Source organism: Molossus molossus, unplaced genomic scaffold (genome assembly GCF_014108415.1).
Source record: "Molossus molossus isolate mMolMol1 unplaced genomic scaffold, mMolMol1.p scaffold_m16_p_10, whole genome shotgun sequence".
Taxonomy (NCBI): Eukaryota; Metazoa; Chordata; class Mammalia; order Chiroptera; family Molossidae; genus Molossus; species Molossus molossus.
In genome coordinates, this window is record NW_023425345.1 from 49,747,267 (window position 1) to 49,773,620 (window position 26,354).

A 26,354-nucleotide genomic window follows, 5' to 3' on the forward strand; every position below is an offset into this window, starting at 1 on the left:
ATAAAAATTTCAATCCACATATCTCTCCCAAATCTCCTTCTCATTAATTCTCCAGTTGTGTTTCATGAGCTAAGGGACCTTTGCTGAAATCCACTGGTTTCTTTTTGGAGTTGCCGCAGGCCTGTGCAGCATTTGCTCTGACTGGTGCTCTCAGGTTCTGCCATCTCTGCGGCGTCCCTGGGCCAAGTGGCAGAGCTACTTGTCTAGCAGTGTGCAGCTGGGGACTTTTTGCTATTAGGTAAATGTTTTGAAGCAGGACAAACAAATGTCTTCTTTGTGGTCTCTGTTGAACATATGTAAGTTCAACAAAATTTTAAATATCTTCATTGTCCTTGGATGTCTATACCTGCAATTCCATGGTGGCACCAATATATACCTTTTAGGCCTTTTTCTTGCAAATGACAGACTCTAACTCTGACTTACTTAAGCAAAGCAAATTAAGACAACAACAATAATAAAGCATAAAAAAGGGAATTCATCAACTGGGTCTGGGGTAGCTCACAGCATCCAGCGGGAGAGTCAGTGTGTCAAGGTGGTAAAGAAAATAGATTTAGGGGTAAGTCCATTTGGTTCCAAATTCCATCCCCACCTTCTACCTCTCTGAGTCAGTTTCCTCTTCTTAAAATAAGAGTAACTAAAGCATCTACCTAAAGCACTTGTGATGTTTAAATGGTTCATGTATGTAAAATGCTTAGCAAAGTCCCTGACATAATGCAAATATCTAATCATGTGTTCTTACTATAATTCATGTTTATAAATCAGCCTTGAAAAGACAGAATCCAGACTAACACTAGTGACCTTGGCAGCAGGGCCACGGGGATAGACTGTCCGAGTGCTGCACGCAGAATGACTGACCTCGGCCTCTCTGAACTCTCCTTAAAATTCCTTACAGAGAGCCCTGGCCGGTTTGGCTCAGCGGTTGCAGCTTCGGCCTACGGTATAGAGAGACCCGGGTTCGGTTCCCGCTAAGGGCACATACCTCGGTTGCAGTTTGTCCCTGGCCCTGGTTGGTCTTGCGGGTGGCAGCCACTCGATGTGACCCTTCACATCGATGTTTCTCTCTCTCTCTCTCTCTCTCTCTCTTCCTCTCTCTCCCTCCCGCTCTATCTGAACAAAAAATGAAAAAATGTCCTCGGGTGAGGATAAAAAAATAAAATAAAATTCCTTACAGAGAGAAAGGCTGACACTGACCATGTGCTCATTCCTGTACCAGCCACAGTGCCAGGAAGAATGAATGAATAATGAGCGGGGAGGGGGAGGATTTGGGGACACCATGACTAACAGTCTCCGTGGAACCATGTTGAGCAAGCGGAGTTTAGCTGCTAGAAGGGTGGCTAGAAGGGTGGCAAAGACAGACTGAGGGTAATAACAGTGTCCACCATACTGTGTATAATAAGTTAAATATTTTTGTAAGAAAAATTGCTAGACAAGAGGTTTATCCACCCACCTTCCACTGACTAGGACTGAACTGGTATCATTCCAAGAACATTCACTTCACCTCTGTCTAGGTTTTTTCCAGAAAAGCTGTAAGGTATTGTGCAGATCCTGACATCAGAGAACTGTTCTGAATATCCAGGCACTGCTTGATGCAGTTCTACCCAGGATCCTCGTCATTCTGATGGTGTTGTCTATTATTTGAAACACTAGAAATATTTTCTCAACACCCTTTTGACAGCTGCCTTCACCTCCTTGTTTTTCAGGCTGTAGATGAGAGGATTCAGCATGGGGGTGATCACACTGTACTGCAAGGAGAAGATTAACTCTTGAGTAGATTCTGAATTTGGCATGAGATAGCGGAGGAATCCTGAGCCATAAAAGAAGATCACTGCAGTGAGGTGGGAGGAGCAGGTGGAGAAGGCCTTGCTTCTGCTCGTGGTGGAGCTGATGCTCAGGATGGTGGACAAAATGCGAACATAGGAGAAAAACACCAGGAGAAAATTTCCAAAGAAATGTAGGATGCTGGAGCAGAGCAGGGCAGTAAAACTTGCAGTCACGTCAGAGCAGGACAAAGGGTAGAGAGAGGGCAGCTCACAGCAGAAGTGGTGGATAGTCTGAGCCTCACAGAAGTCTAAATTGAGAGCTACAAGGATATTGATGAGGGCATCCAGAAAAGCCAAGCCCCAGGAGCCCCACACCAGCCCCACACACAGCTGTCTGTTCATCACCTGGCTGTAGAGCAGAGGAGAACTGATGGCAACGTAACGGTCATAGGCCATCACAGAGAGGAGGCAGGATTCGGTGCCCCCAGTGGCAAACAGGAAGAAGACCTGAGCCAGGCAGCCCTCCACTGAGACAGCTTTCTTCTCAGACAGGAGATTCTCCAATAGCTTGGGCACAGTGACAGAGGAGTGGCAGAGATCGAGGAAGGACAACTGTCCCAGGAAAAAGTACATGGGGATGTGAAGATGGGAATCAAACCCGATCACCAGCAGCAGCATCAGGTTCCCCATCAGGGTCAGCAGGTAAATAACAAAGAACAGCACAAAGAGCAGAGCCTGGATCTGGGGGTCAGCAGACAGCCCGAGGAGGATGAACTCAGAGATAACACTGTGGTTCTTCATTGCCTTCAATATATTCTTTGGAATGCCAGAAATAAATGGGGTAAAGCCTCTTCTTATGTTTAATATCCCAGTGTTTTAACCCTCTTCTCCATTCACAGAGTTCTATGCCTACTCAAAAATGTATGTTCTGAAATGGTAAGTCTCTAGATTTCCTAAAACCTGTAATAATCTTTTCTACAGAATCCCAACCCTAGGTCAACTCCCTGTCCACATTTATTGCTCTTTCATTAATGTCTTAGAGTTAATTTGTTGTTGTTTTATTATTAAATCTACTGAAGGGTGTTTGTAAACTGTTGATAATAACCTAGGAGAAGGAGAAATTCCAGGAAGAATATGATAAAGCTGCAGAAATGGCATCTCTGAGAGCAGAGGCAGAGCATGGGCGGCCTTGAGTGGAAGCAACTTTACTTTATCCATCAAACACGCATGGAGTCAGTAGATTTGGTGTTAGGAAGGAAGCTCTTCTCATCTGATGGCTTTTATTATTTACTAAGAATTTAAATGAGATAATTAATGGAAAGTGAAGAGGGGTAGTGGTTGGACATTTGCCAAGTAAAGAGAAAGGGGTTAATTAGAGAGAAAGCAGCATAGAGATACCCCCAGATACTAGGTAATTGACTACAAGAAACTGTTGACCTACATGGAAACAGACTCTGGTCATAATCTCCATTCCCAGTTCATGCATTCAGAGTCAGCTCTTGTCTGTGCCTTCATGCCATTTGTAAATATAGACTGCCCATGAACTTTCCAAAGCTTGACCTGTTTTTCTGACTCTGAACCAACAACCAGATTACAATCATCAGCTCAGAATAACCTTCAGTACTATTACCGCACTGTCTTGACCTTCATGTCCTGCTCTGTCTCTTGTGTTCATACTGTTAGACCAGCACATTCAGTTTCTCAAGAAACATCATTTCCCTTCCACTGTTTATCCAAACAACACACAGAACTAAAACTATTCTTCGGGATCCAGTCCACATTACCTGCGTTTCTCACCTCGTTGAACAATAACTAACACAGAAGTAAAGAAAAACGTTTTGAAATCCAGCAGCCCAGAGGATAAATAAGTTTGAGAATTTGGTATTAAGGTAGAGTTTGAAGATTCCAGTTGATTTCTAAAAGAGGAAAATACATGGATAAATTGTATATATTACTTATAAAAACCTAAATGCCTCCAGTCATGTTGGGATTGCAGTTTCTCTTGTTACTTTATTTTTCTTTCACTCGACACTCAAAGCTCTAGCTACGGTGGCCTGGCGTCACCTGGAGAATAGTGCAGCAGCAGCAGAAGATGCTGAAACAGCAAGGGGTCCAGTCATGAAATACAGACAGAAAGAAAGTTCCCCTCTGTTCTACTCCTCTCCAGATGGAGCCCCACTACTGGCACTAGAGATTTCTTAAACTCTGGAGGAACTTTCTCTTTTAGAAATAAAGGACAAAGCATGAAAATCTTGCATAGGACAACCTGGACATTGTATCGTGTCTGAGGCTAGACTCCCTCACAGGTAGAGGTCTACTGTATTAGCTATTTGAGGGGTCACAGACATAAATAAAGTCATCACTTTTACCTGGTGTTACAATTTTGCTATTCTCAATGCTTCACTTATTCAGACTAGTGAGTCCGAATCTGGAATGGAAACAGCTCTGAGAATGCTGCCACCATATGTTTTCAGTTATTGTCACAGTTAGGTGGAGTGAGCTGACTACATCATTCCCAAAGATAAGCTGCCTGAGAGGAGCTCATTCTAGAATGAGACATACAGAAGCAGCTAGGTATTGTAACTGGCTCAAAGTGTTATTTAAAAACAAAAATGGACGTGTGAATGGTTGAGACTCAGGAGGAGAATATTCACAGAGAACTGGTCTGATTAGGAACCAGAAAGGCATTTGGAGACCTGGACTCGCGTGAAACCAGATGTAGAAAGGGCACCGGAGAAAAACTGCACCAGCTGGAAAGGTTTGCCCCAAGGCTGTGTCCTGCGTCCTGTTCTGAATTGCACACACCTCGGATTACATAATTACGGGGGATAACTATAACTAAAGATACACTTTGTTTCTGAACCTTATCTGTCTGGAGTGCTCAGGGAGGGTTATTTTTGAGTCACAAGGTGCCCAGAGTCTATCAGTTACGTCCTGGTCTCCTCCCAGCTGTCAGGTATCAGCCTCAGACAGCTCTCAGGTATCAGCCTCCCCGAACCTCCAGGTTTCTAGTATAATGTGGGCTTTTAGCACCAGAAACAAGGAACATAGCAAGATACAGGAAAGAGACTTGTCTCAATTGTCCCACATATAAATGAAAACTAAAAGTAATGACTTGGGAAAGTTGTGAGTACTTAACTTACCTACGTATAGTGCTGAAGATGACTGAGATGCCAAAGAATCATTAGATACTCTTCTTCACCCCCAATCCAAGTGTATACTTTTCCCAAAAGAAGAAAGAGAAGTGGTTTTTGAAGAGCAGACCAAAACATTTTAGGTAATAAAAACAAATACTATGTGAGAGAGAAGTGTTCTCCTACCTGCAGTCCAGGAGAGCGAAGGTGAGACGAGAGGACTAAGGGGAACAGAGTGCCTGAGGAAGAGTGACAAGTGATGGGGATTGAAGGTATAAGGGTCCTAAAGGGAACACAGAGAAACCATCAGGGAACAGAGGAAAAGCACTACCGTTTCTGTAGTTTCCTGGTACAGAATGTGTCCTGTTTTCTGAGTTGGTGAGCATGCCTCTGAGCACAGGAGAAACTGACAAGACAGAAAATGGATTACAACAGTTCAATCATGTGAACTGAGATTGCTTTTCCTATTGAAGACTTTTTGTGCATAAAGAGAAATATGTAAGCTCAGTACTCAAAAGCCTCTGCAAATAAAGATTTTAGAAAGCTCTTCTAAACTGAGAGCATTTTTGCTTGTATCCCCTAATGGCTGCATAAAATGACAAAGAAAAGAAAAGCTTGAAAACTTCAAATTCCTAACAACAAAACAATTCTTTCACACTTACTCTGGCATAATTACACAATCATTTCTTTACAGATCTCTCTCTGTGACTGTTAATACATTGCGAAGAGCACCTTCCTAACAAAGAGGCTCGGGTCTAGCCATTCAGAAGGGCGTGTGGGTTAAAGTGGCCAATAGGTTGGCAAGATCCGACCTGAAAGCCCAGGGGATGTCTAGGTCCATCCTGATTACTGGAAAGCTCAGCCTGAAGCCTAGTTTGGACTCATTAGCTAAAAATGACTACTGGCAGATCCCACTGGGAATTCCACTGAAATTAAGTGACTCACAGCCTACCTTTAGATCATCTAGCAAATGCTGCCATGTGTTTAATTATTATATATAGAAAAGACTATTATTATTATAGGTAGTTATCAGGTCAGTAGTAATTTAAATTTACCTACATATTTGACCTTTTTTGTTCAATTTTTTTCTACATTTAGAATTGCAAATTCAATAGCTGAAACTAGATTTCAGTGGGTGAGTTTAACACAAATTAGATAAAGTTAAAAATTATTAGTGTCCAGCCAGTGTGACTCAGTGGTTGAGCATCAACCCATGCACCAAGAGGTCACTAGTTCGATTTCCAGTCAGGACACATGCCCAGGTTGTGGGCTCAATCCCCAGTGGGGTGCGTGCAGGAGGCAGCCAATCGATGTTCTCTCTCATCGATGTTTCTATCTCTCTCTCACTTTCTCTCTCTCTCTAAAATCAATAAAGGAAAAAAAATTAGTGAATCAGGATAGGTCAAATGAAAGGTCATTTCCATCTGTGAGCATTTTCTTTCTCCTTGAAGAACTCCTTTTCATTTTTCCTTTAGTGCAAATCTTCTCATGAAGTATTTATCTCACCTCCATTCTTTGTGTGTGTGTGTGGTACGTGCCCCTAGCGGGAACGGAACCCAGGACTCTCTGGTCCACAGGCCGACGCTCAACCGCTGAGCCAAATTGGCCAGGGCTCTCACCTCCATTCTTATTGGATGTTTTGCTGGACATAAAATCATAATGAGGAGTTATTTAGTATTTTGAAGGTAATATCTCTCCTTGTCCTCTGTCTCCTTGTTAAAATTAGAGTTGTTAGTAAGTAACAGGGTACAATAACAATAAAATAGGTAAGCAACAGTGTGCATCCATGTGGCATGTTTCTTTCTTTCCTAATTTTCACTGTCTTTTCCACAGTATGCCAGAGTTCTCATTGTTCCCCTTACCTTGCTATTTGTCTTTTCTTTTTGATATAGATTAAGAGTTTGAATATTTCACTGTGTGCATTTTTGTGACCAATATATAAGAACATTTTTATCTATCTTCCTGCCTATGACCAGATATCTCTGTATACAAACAACTATTTTTTCTCCTTCCTTCAGTTTGGTACATACTATGGACTAAATTGTTGGGCCCCACCCCCACCCCCCGCAACACACACACACACACACACACAAATTTATATGCTGTAGTCTTTACCGTCAATGTGTTGGTGTTTGGAAAAGTGGCCTTTGGAAGATAATTAGGTTTACATGAGGTCATGAAGAAGGGGCCCTTATGATGGGATCAGTGCCCTTATAAGAAGAGACCAGGGAAGTTGCTTTCTGTCTATCTTCACTCCTCTGTCTGCGGTAGGTTGCTGTGGCAGCCTGAGCTAATACAGTACAGGAGATATCCCTTCTCAATTCAAGACAAATGCTTCCCCCTGTGCTTTAGATATTACTCCATTCTGCTTTCTCTGGGAACTAGCTCCTCGAAACTTGTTATTTCTCTAGTTGGTACTTAATTTTTTTTCTCCACTTGTGTTTTACACTTAGCACTTAGCACATTCAAACTATTTTCTCTATTTGTGTGGGTGTCATAACATTATTTTTCTAAAAATACTGTCCCAGTTCCATATACTCTTATAGCTTCTGACTAAATTCTCTCATTTTCTCACAACCAAGTATATTAAAGTAATAATTGTACTACCTGGCAATCATTTCTGCATCAATCACTCTTCTGAAGCTCCTCTGTGGTTTACTAATGATCTCTGAAACCAAGTATAAATTTGCTCTTCAACACTGAGATGCATAAATCACCATTTTCTGAATTTTACAATGTTTTTTGTTGTTTATTTTAAAAAGTATTATTATGTAATTTTTCAAATATACATAAAGACTTGAAAATATAAAGAACTTCCACTATACCATGCATACTTAACAATCTTAACTTTTACTATATTTGCTTAAGATTCATTTTCAAAAATGAGCCATTATAATTATGAAGTCTTTTTTTTAAATATTTTTATTAATTTATTTTTGTTACAGATGTTTCTCCTTTTTTTCCCCATTGACACCCTCCTCCCTATCCCCCCCACCCTATCCCTGGCTTTGTTGTCCGTGTCCATCGGTTATGCATACACGCATATAAGTTCTGTGGTTTATCTCTTCCTTCCCCCCACCACCCTCTCTTCTGAGGGTTGTCAGTCTGTGCCCTACTTCCACATCTCTGGGTCTACCCTATTCCTCAGAACGTTATGTTCATTATATTCCACAAATAAGTGAGATCATGTGATATTTGTCTTTTTCTGCTTGGCTTGTTTCGCTTAGGATAATACTTTCCAGGTCTCTCCATGTCGTCTCAAAAGATAAGAGATCTTTCTTTCTTACAGCTGCATAGTACTCCATTGTGTACATGTACCACAACTTTTTTATCCATTCATCTACTGATGGACACTTGGGCAGTTTCCAGATCTTATCTATTGTAAATAGTGCTGCTATGAACATGGGGGTACGTATATTCTTTCTGATTGGTGCTTCAGGCTTCTTAGGGTATATTCCTAGAAGTGGGATCACTGGGTCAAATAGAAGTTCAATTTTTAATTTTTTGAGGTAACACCATAGTGTTTTCCATACTGGCTGCACCATTCTGCATTCCCACCAGCAGTGTACTAGAGTCCCCCTTTCTCCACACCCTCGCCAACATTTGTTGTTTGATGATTTGTTGATGGCGGCCATTCTGACAGGTATAAGGTGATACCTCATTGTTGTTTTAATTTGCATCTCTCTGATGATTAGTGATGTTGAGCATTTCTTCATATGTCTCTTGGTCATTTGTATGTCCTGTTTGGAGAGGTGCATTTAGCTCCTTTGCCCATTTTTTTAATTGGGTTCTTTGTCTTTCTCTTGTTGAGTTGTATGAGTATTCTATATATTTTGGAAATTAACCCCTTATCTGATGTATCATTGGCAATTAATTATGCTTTCCCATACAGTGGGTTGCCTTTCCATTTCAAAGTAGGTGGGATCACAATACTGGATATCAGGTTATACTACAAAGCTAATATAATCAAAACAGTCTGGTACTGGCACAAGAACAGGCATATAGATTAGTGAAACAGAACAGAGAACCCAGAAATTGACCCAAGACAATATGCTCAATTAATATTTAACAAAGGAGGCAAGAGCATACAATGAAGTAAAAACAGCCTTTTAATAAATGGTGTTGGAAAAACTGGACAGCTACACGCATAAAAAAATGAAACTAGACCATCAACTTACTCCATACACAAAAATAAACTCAAAATGGATAAAAGACTTAAATGTGACCTGTGAATCCATAAAAATCCTAGAAGAAAATGTAGGCAACAAAATTTCGGACATCACAGGCAGCAGAATTTTCACTGATACATCACCTAAGGCAACAGAAACAAAGGAAAAATGAACACATGGGACTACATCAAACTAAAAAGCTTTTGCACAGCAAAAGAAACAATCATCAAAATTGAAGTCTTCTTTATAACATTCTCTCATTCTTTCCTCTACCTATAGATAACCACTATTTTAAAATCAGAACACAAGAAAAATCCCTAGTAGACTATCTAACCTCATAACTTAAAGAACTAGAGAGCAAACAAAAAGAAAACCCCAGAGCAAGTAGAAGGAAGGAAATAGTAAAGATTAGAGCAGAAATAAATGACATAGAATCCAAAACAAACAAACAAAAAATGCAAAGGATCAATGAAACAAAGAGCTGGTTTTTCTAAAAGATAAACAAGATTGATGGACCCTTAGCTAGACTCACCAAGAAACAAAGAGAGAGAACCCAAATACACAAAATCAGAAATGAAAGAGGAGAAGTAACAACTGACACCACAGAAATACAAAAGATCGTTAACAACTACTATGAACAATTATATGGCAACAAATTCGACAATCTAGGCGAAATGGACAAATTTCTAGAAACACATAGTCTCCCAAAACTGGACCAGGAAGAGACAGAAAACTTGAACAGACCAATAACAACAGAAGAAATTTAAGATGTAATCAAGACTCTCCCAGAAAACAAAAGACCAGGCCCGGATGGCTTCACAGGGGAGTTTTACCAAACATTCAAAGAAGAACTAACACCCATTCTCCTCAAACTATTTCAAAAATTCAAGAAGAAGGAAGATTTCCAAACTCGTTTTATGAAGCCAGCATAATTCTAATTCCAAAACCACAAAAAGACACTACAAAGAAAGAAAACTACAGGCCAATATCCCTGATGAACATAGATGCCCAAATCCTAAACAAAATACTAGCAAATCGGATCCAGCAATACACCAAAAAAATTATTCACCATGACCAAGTGGGATTCATCCCAGGGATGCAAGGCTGGTACAATATTCGCAAATCAATAAACGTGATACACCACATAAATAAAATGAAGAATAAAAACCACATGATCATATCTATAGGTGCCGAAAAAGCTTTCAACAAAATCCAGCATCCATTTCTGATAAAAACGCTCAGCAATGTGGGAATAGAGGGATCATATCTCGACATAATAAAGGCCATATGTGAAAGACCTACAGCCAACATCATAATCAATGGGCAAAAACTAAAAGCATTTCCCTTAAGAACAGGAACAAAGCAAGGATGCCCACTTTCGCCACTCTTATTTAACACAGTACTGGAAGTCTTAGCCACAGCAATCAAACAGGAAGAAAAAATAAAAGGAATCCAAATTGAAAGGAGGAAGTGAAACTGTCATTTTTCGCAGATGGCATGATACTATACGTAGAAAACCCCCAAGACTCCATCAAAAATTTACTAGACTTAACAAATGAATTTGGAAAAGTAGCAGGATACAAAATTAACGTCAAGAAATTGATGGCATTCTTATACACCAAGGATAAACTCACAGAAAGAGAAACTAAGAAAACAATCCCATTAACTATTGGGGCAAAAAAAATTAAGATACCTAGGAATAAACTAAACCAAAGAAATAAAGGACCTATTCGCGGAAAACTACAGGTCATTGAAGAAAGAAATAGAGGAAGATATAAAAAAGTGGAAGCACATATCCTGTTCATGGATTGAAAAAATTAACACTATTAAAATGTCCATACTACCCAAAGCAATCTATAGATTCAATGCAATCCCCATAAAAATACCAACAACATACTTCACAGAATTCAAACAAATACTTCAAAAGTTCATATGGAACCAAAAAGACCTCGAATAGCCACAGCAATCTTGAAAAAGAAGAACAAAGTTGGAGGAATCACATTACCAGCTTTCAGGTTATACTACAAAGCCACTGTAATCAAATCAGCCTGGTACTTGCACAAGAACAGGCATATAAACCAGTGGAACAGAACAGAGAACCCAGAAATGGATCCAAGGCAATATGCTCAATTAATATTTGACAAAGGAGGCAAGAGCATACAGTGGAGTAAAGACAGCCTCTTTAATAAATGGTGTTGGGAAAATTGGACAGCTACATGCAAAAAAATGAAACTAGACCATCAACTTACACCATACACAAGAATAAACTCAAAATGGATAAAAGACTTAAATGTGACTCATGAATCCATAAAAATCCTAGAAGAAATGTAGGCAACAAAATTTCAGACATCATATGCAGCAGAATTTTCACTGATACATTACCTAAGGCAATAGAAACAAAGGAGAAAATGAACACATGGGACTACATCAAACTCAAAAGCTTCTGCACAGCGAAAGATACAATCATCAAAATGGAACGGCTACCCACTGTATGGGAGAGCATAATTACCAATGATATATAAGTTAAGGGGTTAATTTCCAAAATATACAGAGTACTCATACAACTCAACAAGAGGAAGGCAAAGAACCCAATTTAAAAAATGGGCAGAGGACCTAAATGGACACCTCTCCAAACAGGACATACAAATGGCCAAGAGACATATGAAGAAATGCTCAACATCACTAATCATCAGAGAGATGCAAATTAAAACAACAATGAGGTATCACCTCACACCTGTCAGAATGGCCGCCATGAACAAATCATCAAACAACAAGTGTTGGCGAGGGTGTGGAGAAAAGGGGACTCTAGTACACTGCTGGTGGGAATGCAGACTGGTGCAGCCACTATGGAAAACACTATGGTGTTACCTCAAAAAATTAAAAATTGAACTTCTATTTGACCCAGTGATCCCACTTTTAGGAATATACCCTAAGAAGCCTGAAGCACCAATCAGAAAGAATATATGTACCCCCAAGTTTGTAGCAGCACTATTTACAATAGCTAAAATCTGGAAACAGCCCAAGTGTCAATCAGTAGACCAATGGATAAAAAAGCTGTGCTACATATACACAGTGGATTACTATGCAGCTGTAAGAAAGAAAGATCTCTTATCCTTTGAGACTACATGGAGGGACCTGGAAACTATTTTCCTAAGTGAAACAAGCCAAACAGAAAAAGACAAGTATCATATGATCTCACTTATTTGAGGAATATAATGAACATAACAGTCTGAGGAATGGGATAGTCCCAGAGATGTGGAAGTGGGGTACAGACTGACGATCCCCAGAAGTGGGGGTGGTGGGAGAGAGATAAACCACAGAACTCATATGCATGTATGCATGAACAATGGACATGGACAACAAAGCTAGGGACAGGGCAGGGAGTGAGGGGGAGGGGGAATCAGTGCGGGGGGGGGGGAGAAATATCTGTAACAAAAATAAATTAATTAATTAAAAAATATGTAAATAAAATAAAATCAGAATAGCCTACCTACTGTAGGCAGAATGGTCCCCTAAGGGTATCCACTCCCTAACCTTTGGAACTTGTGAATATGTTGCTTTACATGGCAAAAGGGACTCTAGATGTCATTAAGGTTACAGACTTTTAAAAAAGAAATTATCCTGGATTATCCAGATGGGGCCAATTTAATCACATGAGCCCTAGGCACAGAGAACTCCCACTGAGTGAGAGAGATGTGGTATAAATGGAAGTCAAAGAGATAGAAAACATGAGAAGACTTGACCCTTAGTTGCTTGAGGAAGGACATATAGAAAACATGAGAAGTCAGGCAACCAGCTTCTTGGAGCAAAGCCCAGACCCCAGCAGAGAGACAACAAGGAAACAGGGACCTGCCTCAGTCTTACAATGTCAAGAAACTGAATTCTTCTGTCAATCTGAGCTTGGAAATGGATTCATCCTCAGGACCTCCAGAAAGGAATGCAGCCATTCTGACACCCAGATTTCGCCTGCTGAGACTTCAAGCAGAGGACACTGTGCCACTGTACCGGGACTTTGACCTACATAACCTTGAGATAACACATAGGTATTGCTTATTGTTTCAATTTGCTAAATTTGCAGTAATTTTTACAGCTGCAATAGAAACTAATATACTTCTTCATACATGCTTTTCTATTTTTACTACATATACATCTTTGTTTTAAACTTGACAAATACCCCTCAATATATGAAACATTCTGAAATTGGCTTTATTTATGTTTCAGAAATTTATCCAGGTTGATGTGTAGAAATAATTCACTCATTTACTTGCTAATAGCATTCTACTGTATGAATATACCACACTTCATGCATTTTTCAGAAGAGTAAAGCATATGTGATGAATTTTAATAAGTTTTGGTTTATCTGTAGATTCTACAGGATTTTCTATGTAGATAAGCACATCCTCTTCAAACAATAACTAACCTTTTCTCCTCTTTCTTTCCAGTTCTTAATTTTTTAAGAAATATGTTTTTATTGCCCAGCCATTTTTTAAATTTTCTATACAGAAAGGAAGGGAGAGAGAGATAGAAACATCGATGTGAGAGAGAAACATCAATAGGCTGCCTCCTGCACGCCCCCTATTGGGGATCAAGCCCGCAACCTGGGCATGTGCTCTGACCCAGAATCGAACTGGGACCTCCCAGTCCATGGGACAATGCTCAATCCACTGAGCCATGCCGGCTGGGCTCCAGTTCCTAAATTTTAATTCTTTTAAATGTCCTTGTCTTCTTGCATCAATTGGGATTTTCAATATAATATTAAGTTATAAAAGGGAAAGTGGCCATCCTTTCTTATTTTAATTGAAGACAAATTTCTAAAATGTATTCTTTAAGCAAAAGTTTGCTGTAGGCTTTGTATTTACTCTATCATGTTAAGAAAGTTTCCTACTAGTCCCTATTTGCTAAAACCTTTATAATAAATAAGCATTAAAATTTCTATTAGTGGATTTAAATAAAATATTATCTAAATCTTGAATTAGAGAATTCTTGCATTAATGGTATAAATCTAACCACTTTAAAGTTAGAAAAACAAAGAAGAAGCAATCCCTTCTTACAATATAGATTTTTTTTTCCATATTCTAAGTTTCAAATAAATTAAGTAACCTACCCAAACCTTGCAGCTAGCAATTTAAAGGTAGTAAAGGGCCAGAATTTAGCCTCAGGTTTATTTACATCTAAAATACTTTGCATGTTGCCTGTTTCAAACACACACACACACTATTATATATACAAAACATCTAAGTGAAATGTCATATATCTATATTTATTTATCTACATACATACACACACACACATCATTTCCAGCTCATTTATTCTGGCCTTGGGAAAACAAGGAAGGTAATATGTTGTTATTCCTTAACTGAACTGAAAAGAGAAATGCCTTCCTTTGATTTAGGTAAATTGGAATTAGAGGCTCCTGTAACCCTGGAACATCATGGCAATTCCTATTATTGTTAAGAAATAAAGCAGAGACTCTAAGTTACAGGAAACAAAATTAAGATAATTTCTTTATTTAGTTTAATTATATCTGGCAGGTTGCCTGAGGCAGAAACAAAACAGAGATGATCACCAACTCTAGGCAGATTAGGAAGGCCTGGGAGATGTGGGGTTCAGCTGAACCAGTTTGGTGGCTGAGAATAAAGCCTATGAACTAATTTTCTCTTACTTCTCTGAATTCTTTTCCTCTTCTTTTAATATAACCTAAAATTAAAGGTAATTAGAATAAGTTAAGAGAAAAATACAAAATTAAACCTTGAATTCCTTTTTGCATTTATTCTTTTTAAATACTGATTCTAAATATCATATTTTAAAAACAGTGTTTGAGCCCGGCTGGCGTGGCTCAGTGGATTGAGCATGGTCCCATGGACTAAGAGGTCAAGGCACATGCCTGGGTTAATCCCCAGTGGAGGGTGTACAGGAGGCAGCCATCAATGTTTCTATCTCTCTCTCTCTAAAAAAAAAAAAAAAAAAAATCCATAAAAATAGTGCTTGAGTAACCATTGTAACAAAGGTTCGCATATTGTCTTTAAATGAAGTATATGTAGCTCAAGTTTATAAATTTGTGGAGGCATGAGAGTAAGTATGCCAGCTAGTTCAGACCTAATGGCTAGAACACCACCGCCTCCTTGTGGCATAATTTTAGAATGACAAATTTTTGATTACTGAAAGTTCATTTACTTTTTCAAATCAGTTTTGGCAGCCAATCCCCAGTGGCTTCTGCTTAGAGTAGAAAGTTGTTTCAGACCCCTATCTTTATAGGAAAGATACTATTTGATTCTGCCTTGTTTAGATAAGCAAGTTTTAGGAAGAAACAGTATCTCCCAGACAGAAGAAACAGTTTGATAAAGAGAGAGAGCTGCGAATGTGTAACATAAGAGATTAAGACCATGGACTTTGGTAAACACAGTTGAACTTGAATCCCAGCTCTGCTCCTCACCTGCATTGTGACCTTGGGAAGGCTACTATTTTTCTTCTGTTTCCTTGCCTAGAAAATGAATTTGATCATTGCGCTCCATTAGAACTTGGTTGTGGGGATTAAATGAAATGTACACATAACATTTAGCACATTGTCTGGCCCATTAGTGCTTGCTTATTATTAATATATTTCCGTGAAAGTTGTCATTTGCTGAAAAGAGTAAACCACTTAGTAACTGCTAGACTTTTTCTTTGTTTGGTCAAGCAGAATCAACCATATTAAACATATATGTCAAATATAAGATGTATCTGAATTCCAGAAACACTAAAGTATAAAAAATGTGCATCTTAGAATCAAAGGAAAGTATGTTATCATCAGTCTGAGTGCCAGTCTGCAAAGATTCTGTAATACTATGCTTAATATTTAGATTTAATCCTATTGTTAAAATCTTTCCCTTCCCTTCTCGGTGATTTCTAGACACTCTGTAGTTCTTAACTCACAGATTAAGGTTAATGCTTAGTTTTCTTTCTCATGTGGTCTCTACGAGATCCTCAGCACATACAAGACATTCCATAGATCGTGGGATTAGATGGAATCTGCCCAACCTGGGGACGGGTTAAGGTGACAGGTAATCACCAGCATCTCCTCCTAAGGCAGTTTTTCCCTGAGCCTTATAGTTGATAGATAGCTCATCTCCTTCAATTGTGTGTTTGGTAATTTTATTTTTAAAAAAACAAACAAAAAACAATTACAAGTGTGATCACCAAACTTTAGTGTGCAGCTGAATCCCGTACTAAAACACAGCAGCATCGCTGGGCCCCACCCCCAAGTTTCTGGTACAGCAGGTTCATGGAGCCTGAAAAATGTGACTGCAACAATTCCCCAGGTACCTGATACCTCTGGCCTGAGGGCTACACTTTGAGAACCAGCACAGTAGAGGAAACTGTGTCCCCAGAGCCTCAGCTAGAGACATTATTCTGACAGCCCTTGGCTCACCTGACCCTCACTCTAATGGGATGGCCAAGTCGGCCTCAATGCCCAGAGGCTGTGAGCTTCTCCAGGCCACCACTTTCTCTGGCTTTAGCTTTTCTTTTTGTTTGGTATTCTCCACATCCACAATGACACGGAAATATTGTTCTGGGAGAAGCAACTGTGATTCCTTTGAGCATGACTCGTCCGTTGAGACAGAGATGACTGGGGAGTGAGATTCTGCCGAGCGTCTTGGGGTCTTGTTACTGCACATTATGCCGTTGTCTCTTCAGGCACCAGCAGTTTCTACCTCTTTCAACAGCTCCCAGGAAGCTGAAATGAGGAAAGTTTGCGGAAGCAGCTCCCCAGTGACTGAGCCCAGGAACAATCACTTGAGAGCAAGTACCTCATCTAGAGACCACTGAAGAAATTGGCCAGATGCTTACTTTGTCTTCAGCTTTCTGTACGCAAAAGTATCAGAAACACACACAAAAAGAGAAAGGATGCCCCCTAGGCTTTCCTAGTGAGTTCCAGCGTGACCTGACCCAGACAATTATATGTACAACTTGCCCTCAGCCTCACTCAAAGCCATTGTTCAGAAGCCAGCTGGGTGAACATTCTGGATTTGGAAAATATTTGTTGACGGATATAGAAGAGATCAGACCATCAAGACCCTGAACTATAAACATTTAAAACACACAACTCATTTAAGCATACATGGCATTTTATTGTTGGAGTGTTTAGACAGAATAGACTCCTTTTTTTCATCATTGTTCATGTATTATTCTTTCTACTACTTTCTGATTGTAACAACCACCACTCTGTTGGCCCCCATCCCTAAGAAACATCGTCATTTACTGCATGGCTCACCCAACATGACTGCTTAGCTACAAGACAGATATACTCAAGGACTTGGACTATTATTCTCTAGTTATTTTACTCCCAGTTTCCATCCCAGTGCTTAAGACACCGCAGGTGCTTAACAAACATTTACAAAATAAATGAACTAATGTTAACTTCACCTTCCTGGTCTCTGGTCAGTATTGTTTTATCCCTGCTACCTCTCCACGAGAACACCTTAGTTTTCTTTTTCCTTACAAAACCCTTGTCCTGGTGATACCTCTCTTCTTATTTTAGAAAGAAGACTGAGCCGGTTCATCATGGATGAGTAGGCTTATGTTCCTCTAGTCTTCACGGAAACATGTAAAGCTTGTACTTGGGTTTTCGAATAGAGATTTTAACGTTTGCTAGAACTTATCAAAACTTTCCTATTGTTTCTGCTCCTGTGCTTTTCCAGGTATACTGACATTAGTTTGTTCCCATCAATTGTTTTTCTTAAACCCCACTTCCCCTGCCAGCCGGCTTCCATATCGCCTCCTCTTCAGGACTGCTCACTGTGCACCAACATCTCATACTGGGCAAACCTAACTACCTCTTCCTCCTTTGATTTCTTTACTTGCTTGAACACTGTGAAATGTACTTTCCTAGTTTCCTCGTATTTCTCCTAATTATTTTTCTCTGCTTAATAGGCCCTGCTGTTTAAACATGGAAGTCTCAAGCCAGGGCTCTGAGAACCGCACGTGCCGCGGTCACCAGCACGCCGGCCCCAGAGCTCCGGCTCCGTCCGAGCACACGGTGGGACAGGATTTCTCAGCCCCCTCCAGGCTAAGAGTGCCTATTTGTTGTGTGGGCCAATGAAGTACAAGTGGAAATTATGTGTCGGTTTAAGGAAGATGTTTTTAGAACAGGCATGGCTTATGGATCTGTTTTCCTACTTCAGAATTGCTGACGCAGGAAGTAGAAACTCCCTCAGCCTGATTACCTGAGTGAGGATGCTTAGAGCAGAGCCCTTCCCCTAAGCCCATCCAGAAAGGACATGTAATTATAAACAAAATATAAACCTTTCCAGTTTTAGGTCACTGAGGTTGGGGGGGGGGGTGGTCTGCGAGACTACCACCAGGCTCAGTAATTCACAAGAAAGACTCACAGCACTCAGAAGTTGTCATAATTATGGTTACAGTTTATCACAGAGACTTCCACCACCTGGGACACAGATCAAAACCATCACAGGGAAAAGGCATGTGGCAAAATCCAGGAGAAGCGAGGCCCAGGTTTCCGGGTGTGCCCTTCCAGTGGAGTTGCATGGGGGCACTTCAGTTCTCCTAGTAATGATGTATGACAACACACATACAGTGTTGCCAACCAGGGGAGCTCATCTGAGCCATGTATGAGGTCCATGATTTTTAGTGGGGTCAGTCACATGCAGTGCCCATGTGACTGACCTCAGCTACTCAGACTCAAACTGCAGGCATTCACCATAAATATACACTTACCCCGTGAAATTGGTATGGCACGGCTCAAAGCCTCCGGCTAGGAAAACACTCTTTTCAGGCAGAATGTGCCAAGGGTTCAGAGATTATCTCTCAGGAGCCAGCCAAAAACCAGTCCAAAAGACAGGTTTGTCTTTGGAATATGTAGGGGCTGAGAAATCCAGGCCTGCAGAGTTCATTCCTTCCTGATTTTGAGGGTCACACAGCCTCTCCTGATTGTAGATACCCAAGCCATTTCTACTTTTGAAGCCCTTGCTGTGCTAAAAAATGAAGACATGTCCAAACAAAGCTGTAAAGTAAGATAGAATAATTTAAATATTGACATTTAATAAAATAAAACTTTGGCAATAAGGCTTTTTAAGACATAAAATCAAATTTTTGGTACCCTGTTTTGAAATTCAAAGTAAAAAATGGATTCTTGCCTGGCTGGTGTGGCTCAGTGGTTGAGCAATGACCCATGCAGCAGGAGATCTCCAGTTCCATTCCCAGTCAGGGCACATGCCCAAGTTGTGGGCCCCATCCCCATTGGGGGGCATGCAGGAGGCGGCCAATTGATGTTCTTTCTCATCAATGTTTCTATCTCTCTCTTCCTCTCCCTTTCTTACTCTCTCTAAAGTCAATAAAGAAAAAAAAAATTTTTTTTAATGGATTCTTTTTCTGGGCTCATTCCTAGCGTCTCAGAAGCACTGGATGACTCACACAATGGATGGATGTCTAACACAATGGGTCTAACACAATGGGTGGAGGTCAGTGAAGCAATAAACATTTCCAGAAATTAAAATTTCACAACATTATCTCATTATCTTATCATTATCATTGGATCTCATGGAGCCTGGGCTGAGAGGGGAGGGAGGGCCAGTTGTTCAAATCTGTGAGGTCACAGCTGAGGTCACAGAAGAGTTGAAAAGGGCAAGGTTGATAGGGGAGCAAATAAAAGATGGGACTCAAAGAAAAGTTCTAGGGGGTAAGGGGTGGGGTGCAGTTGGGTTTGGGGCACCCAGCTGGGTAAGTTTCTAGACATAATTGGCCTAGTTCAGGACTGGGGTTTGAGGGTGGGGGAGGACTGGAGGGAGAAACTAGGGGGCAACTTCTCACTGCTTTGCCTCTCATCCCCGTGGGTGTTTGACAGTCAACTGGAAGGTTTCCCTCCTCCCCACAAAGCACTTGACAGCAGGAACGGACAGCCCACCAGCCTGCAGTGCTACGCTTAGCTGACCGTGAGGATTCTGTGCGGGGAGACAGCACGGGGCATTTGCCAGTCGTGAATTCACCACGCACTGCTTCCTGTCCTTGCCCACAGCCCACCTTCACCTCGAGGGGCTTCTGGCCAACTCCCTACCCCCAGTCTCAACTAGCTGTTATTTTTTTACTTAAGATTATTTCTCTCTTTTTTTTCACCCACTTTCTCACTGGAATTTCTGTTCTTACTGAAAAAGAGGACAAAGACTTCACCTGGGGCACACTTCCTTCCTCTCACTCTTATCTTTCTTTACACATATGTACATTTTCTCTCTCTCTCTCCCATTCAAAACACAGATGCTTCCTGAACTACTAAGACGTCAGTCCTGGTAGTTCTCCAGTGGGTAAGTGCTTCTCTTTTTACTATTCACTGTTCACCTGCCCTCTCTCCCTATTCATTTACACCTCCCTAGGGCCTGGAGCGACCTCCATCTGCAGCTCCAGAGGCTCTGGTTTCTGATCAAGGACAAATGGCAGAGCATACCTTCTAGGATCAAGAACAAAAAGCAGCAAGGACATCCAGGCAGAAGATTGGGTAAATGGAGCTAATATAACTTTGAAAAGTTCTTAGGTTTGCATATGCTCTATGGAAGCAAAACTAGGGTCACCTGTCTCCCATCCCTCTTCCGGGTGCACCTATATCCTGGTTGGAGAAGGTGGGGACTTTCATGTGTCCTCTCTCCTGTCCACATCCTCAATGGGAAGAACAATAGAAAATATTTACCTTTCGAATTTAGAAGATGAGCATCAATCTGAAATCCCTCTAAGAGTTAGTTGGGTATACCACCCAGGGATATTTGTTTATCTCAGACTCTATTTTCCCTAAGAAGTCCTTACATTCTCTATAGTGTAAATCAAGGCCAGCCATCCCTTGGACCAGGTGAAGAGGAGGCCAGATCTGTTGCTTGAGACTGAATATAAGACCTAGACAGTATTATTCATAAAGTCAGGAAAAAAAGGCTTACGTGAGCTTATAGGACAGGAACGTTTCAGAAAGGTGTTGGGACTTCGCTTGAGCTTTCGAAGTATGTAGTATATTCTAAGAGTTTATAGGAATTCAGGCAGAACCAGAGTTAAAAGTGTATTCTAGGTCTCTAGGCTGCCTATCTCATTAAAATGCTCGGAATCGTTAACTGGGCCTCGAGTCTGAGAGCCAGTGAGGAATTGAGAAGCCTGAAACTTGGAGGGAAATGGAAACATGTTCTAAAAGTATGAACTCTTCAGACAGAGGACTATCAGGAGAAACAGCGAGTAGAAACTGGAGCCTCTGAGAGTTCTACATGGGAAAGCACATAAACCACCAGACACCTGACTTCTATGCTGATGAACAGATGTTTTGGCAGCAGAAGTGAGCAAGATACTGTAAAAATAGTAATACCCATAATATTTGAAATGAACTTTACAGATACAAGGGCTTTTATATAACCTCCCCCAAACCCTGTGACATAAAGATCATTCCTCCTGTTTTTCAGGTGAAAAAACAAATTCATAATAGGCAAAGAGACTTGCTAAAAGGCCTGGAACTAGATCTTGATGATGCTGGAATCCAAACATTTCTCCCTCCAAATTCCAAATTTCTCCCACTACAATGCAATTAGGCTACTGATAACTCAGCAATAAAACAAGGAGGACACAATACTTATGCTCCATTAGAGAAGTCACAACAAAGAGTGGAATCAAATAGACCTGACCTGAGTTGGAAACTCAGCTTTCTCACTACTATTACTTAGTATTTCAGAGCCTACACAGGAAATTGCCCACCCACACCTCCCTCACAGGGCTGTGTGAGGATAAGATACATGGATCAAAGTACCCACCTCAGTGCCCGGTTCAGGAGACTCAATCTTCTTTGGTCCAATTTCCAGCAATAAATCACTAGAATTCTACTGTGAATGCATCTCTCCTCTCTTCTCTCTCCTCTCTCCCTAACTCTCTCTCCTCCATCTCTCCTCCTCCCCCTTCATAACATGACATTTTCCAAAGTGTTTGTATGGAAAATAATACAATAATTAATAAATAACATTAGAAGAATAAACTCTGTTTTGCATACTCAGAACTGTAAACCTACTCTTGCCACACCGTATGTGTGTGTGTATGTGTATGTATGTCATTCTCTTCATATCACACCACACACACACACACACACACACACTTCTTAACCCTTCTTTCCAATATCCTTTACCCAGTGTGTCAATTATTCACTATATGTTTACAAGGGTTTGGATTAAAACTCAGCCTGCAGGAGAAAACTCCAGTGAACCTAGTTATGTTTTATTTTCTCTTTCCTCCTCACTCCCTAGAATAGGCAGATGAAATCCTCAGGAAAACAACCTTAAAAGGAAGGGGGTTTTCAGGATAACAGGCATGGCTTGGACTTGGAGTGAGGAACAGCTGTCCCCGGGTCCCACAGAGAAATAGCACGCTAGCTGGCAGAGTGCTGTGCGTGAGCCGTCTGATGTGATGGCCTCAAGGAGGGTCTCCCCTTGTTCTTCGCTATCCTGAATCTATGTTCATCAAGAGTCCCCTCTTAACTGGAGATCTGTGAGGCTCAGTATCCTCCTGGGCTCAATATTTGCTCTCTTCTGTACCCCACCCTATACTCCTTGTGGTCAAATTGGCCTCCCACCTTGGTTTGGAAAGATATATTTCTCCTTTTTATGGCAGATTTGTACAGGTAGGAGGTCCAGGCCAGAGATAGATGATCCTTGAGTGAACCATGCTCTTCCCTCCATCACTTTTCTGCTTTTTGGCCAATCTCTTCTGAGGATTCCATGCTAGGGCTCCTGAAACAATTCTAGGAGGTAATGACCAACTCTTCCTCCCTTTGGTTTGTTACCAATGCCCAGACTTCCTTTGACCTGTCACCTCTACAGAGGTCTACACACCAGGACAGAAGATCCAGGCTGAGTTAGTTCACGATCCACTAGCATGGTAGATGAGACTGGTTGCCCAATTTCACCCCTCTTTTCTTGTCAGTTACCCCCTCTAAGCTTATATACAGCTACTCCCTCTCCCAGGTGATGTTGACACTGATTCTATTGGTCTTTAGAAATGAGCGCTTAGGTTGTGCTGCCAAGAATAAGCAAAATCTTTCAACTTCATCCTCAGCCTTAAATCCCCATCTCCACTTCATGAGAGTTGTGAAGAAAAGAATACATGTTGGGGGTGAGGGGAAAGGAAGTCGTTTGATAACTGAATGTACTTTCTTAAGGTGCATCTGAGCTGTTCAACATGTTAGGTAGGGTGAAGGGACTGGAGTGCACACCATTAGGCAGGAGAGCAGTAAGGTTTAGTGACAGTGACCATCACTCTCACTGCCACTGCTCCATGCTTTAGAGTTCTCAAAGTGCTGAGAACTCTATATGTCGCAATAGCCAAGACACTGGGAAGAGGAGGTCACAAGTCCCAGAGGAAGCATGAGAGGTAGGAGGTGAGCCCCTGGCTATCATTCTGCATTTTTAGTATGGAAACATCAGGAAGTCTCACTAGGAGTTGAGAGGATAGAGTTTAGGAGAAGCCTTTGACTTATGTTTCTAGCACCTCATCAAGTTTATTTTATTTTAATTCTTTATTTTATATATTTAAGATGTACAGTTTGGGGGGGGTCATATATGTATGTATTGTGAAATAATCACAGTCATGATCATTGACATGTCCATCACTTCACATAGTTATTTTTTTGGTGGTGAGAACGACACATCTTAGAAATTTCATACAGTACAGTATTATTACCTGTAGTCAACATGCTATACATTAGATCTCTGGAACTTACTCATCTAGCATAAATGAAACTTTGTACCCCTTGACCAATATTTCCTCAGTTCCTAACCACTCAGACCCCTGATAACCACCATCTACCCCGTTTCTGTGAGTTTGACAATTTTAGATTCCACATAAATAGATCATACAGTACTTGCCTTTCTGTGTCTGGCTCATTTCACTCAGCATAATGTCCATCCATGCTGTCATAAATAACAAGATGTCCTTGTTTTTACAGGCTGAATAATATCCCTTGTATATAAATGCCACATTTTCATTAATCATTCATCCATCATGAACATTAGGTTGTTTCCATATCTTGGCCTTAGTGAATAATACAATCAACATAAGAAAGAGTACAGGTATCTGTTAAGGAACAATAATTTCATTTCCTTTAGATATATACCAGAAGTGGTATTGCTGGATCATACGATAATTCTATTTTAAAAATTTTAAAGAAACCTCCACTGTTATCTATAGTGGCTCTACCAATTTACATTCCTACCAACAGTATACCAAGGTTTCCTTTTCTCCACATCCTTGCCAACACTTGATAATTTTTCTTTTAAACTGAGATATAATTGACATATAACATTATATTAGTTTCAGGTGTACAACATAATGATTGTATATGTGTATATATTACAAAATTAGCACCACAATAAGTCTAGTTAACAACTATCACCACGCATGGTTACAAACTGTTTTTTCTTATTATGACAACTTTTAAGATCTACTCTCTTGGCAACTTTCAAATATGCAACACACCATTACTAACAATAGTCACTATACTGTACATTATATCCCCATGACTTATTTATTTCATAATTGGAAGTTTGTACCTTTTGACCCCTTCACTCATTCATTTTGTCCATCACCCAACTCTCATCTCTGGCAACCACCAAGCTGTTGTCTGTATCTATGAACTTGGTTTGTTTATTTTTTTAGATTTCACAGATGAGAACACAGAGTATTTGTCTCTCTCTGTCTGATTTATTTCACTTAGCACAATGCCATCAATGTGGTCACAAGTGTCAAGATTTTCTTCTTTTTTATGGTTAAATAATATTCCATTGTATATATACCACCCTTTCTTCATCCATTCATCAATAGACATTTAGGTTATTTCCATATCTTAGCTATTGTAAATAATGCTACAATGAACACAGGGGTATATATATATTTTCTAGTTAGTGTTTTCATTTTCTTGGATAAATACCTAGAAATGGAAGTTCTGGATCATATGGTAGTTCTATTTGTAATCATCTGAGGAACCTCCACAATGTTTTCCATAGTAGCTGCACCAATTGATATTCGAACCAACAGTGCTCAAGGGTTCCCTTTTCTCCACATCCTCACCAACACTTGTTTATTCTTGTCTTTTTGACCATTCTAACAGGTGTGAGGTGATATCTTACTGTGGTTTTGATTTGCATTTCCCTGATGATTAGTGAAGTTGAGCACTTTTCACATACCTGTTGTCCATTTGTATATCTTCTTTGAAACAATGTCTATCTAGGTCCTTTGTCCATTTTTCAATTGGGTTATTTGTTTTTCTGCTATTGAGTATGAGTTATTTATATATTTTGTATATTAACCCCTTATCAGATATATGGTATGCAAATATTTTCTCCTATTCCATAGGTTGCCTTTTCATTTTATTGAATTTTTCCTTTGTTGTGCATAAACATTTAGTCCAATGTAGTTCCACTTATTTTTGCTTCTGTTGCCTGGGATTTTGGTGTCATATCCAAACTATCAATGCCAAGAATAATATCAAGAAATTTTTTTCTGCGTTTTCTTCTGGAAGCTTTACAGTTTCAAATCTTATGTTTAAGTCTTTAATCCATGTTGTTTCAAATTTTGTGCATATTTTGAAACAAAGTACCAATTTCATTCCTTTGCATGTGCATATCTTGTTTCCTCCACACAATTTATTGAAAAGACCATCTTTTCTTCATTATATATTCTTGGCACCCTAGTCCCAGATTAGTTAACTGGATTTATTTGTGTGCATTTATTTCTGGTGTCTCTATTCTGTTACCTTGGTCTATGTGTCTGTTTTTATGCCAGCACCATAATGTTTTGATTTCTATAGTTTTATAATATAGCTTGTAATTGGGATGTGTGATGCTTCCAGCTTTGTTGTTTTTTCTCAGGATTGCTTTGGCTATTGGGAGTCTTTAATAGTTCCATACAAATTTGAGGATCTTTTGTTCTATTATAAATTTAATAGGGATTGCATTGAATATGCAGATTGCTTTGGGTGGTGTGGACATTTTAACAATCTTAATTCTTCCAATCCATGAGCATGGAATATCTTTCCATTTATTTGTATCTTCTTTAATTTCTTTCATCAATGTTTTAGTTTTCAGTATGCAGATCATTCACCTCTTTGGTTAAATTTAGTCTTAAGTATTTTATTTATTTATTTTTTATTCTACTATAAATGGAATTACTTTTTTTAAATTATTTTATTTTTCAATTACAATTGACATTCAATATTATATTAGTTTCACATGTACAGTATAGTGGTTAGGCAGGTATATGACCTATGAAGTGATCCCCCGATAAATCTTGCC

The 26,354-nt window shown here is 39.9% G+C and overlaps 1 protein-coding gene across 1 annotated transcript; it reads right to left on the minus strand.

The window, feature by feature from the left end:
• Nucleotides 1-1,643: 1,643 nt before the first annotated feature.
• On the minus strand, nucleotides 1,644-2,561 carry LOC118623898 (olfactory receptor 8S1-like). Its single transcript, XM_036251708.1, has one exon. The coding sequence runs from the start codon at nucleotides 2,559-2,561 to the stop codon at nucleotides 1,644-1,646; it is 918 nt and encodes a 305-aa protein (XP_036107601.1).
• Nucleotides 2,562-26,354: the final 23,793 nt, after the last annotated feature.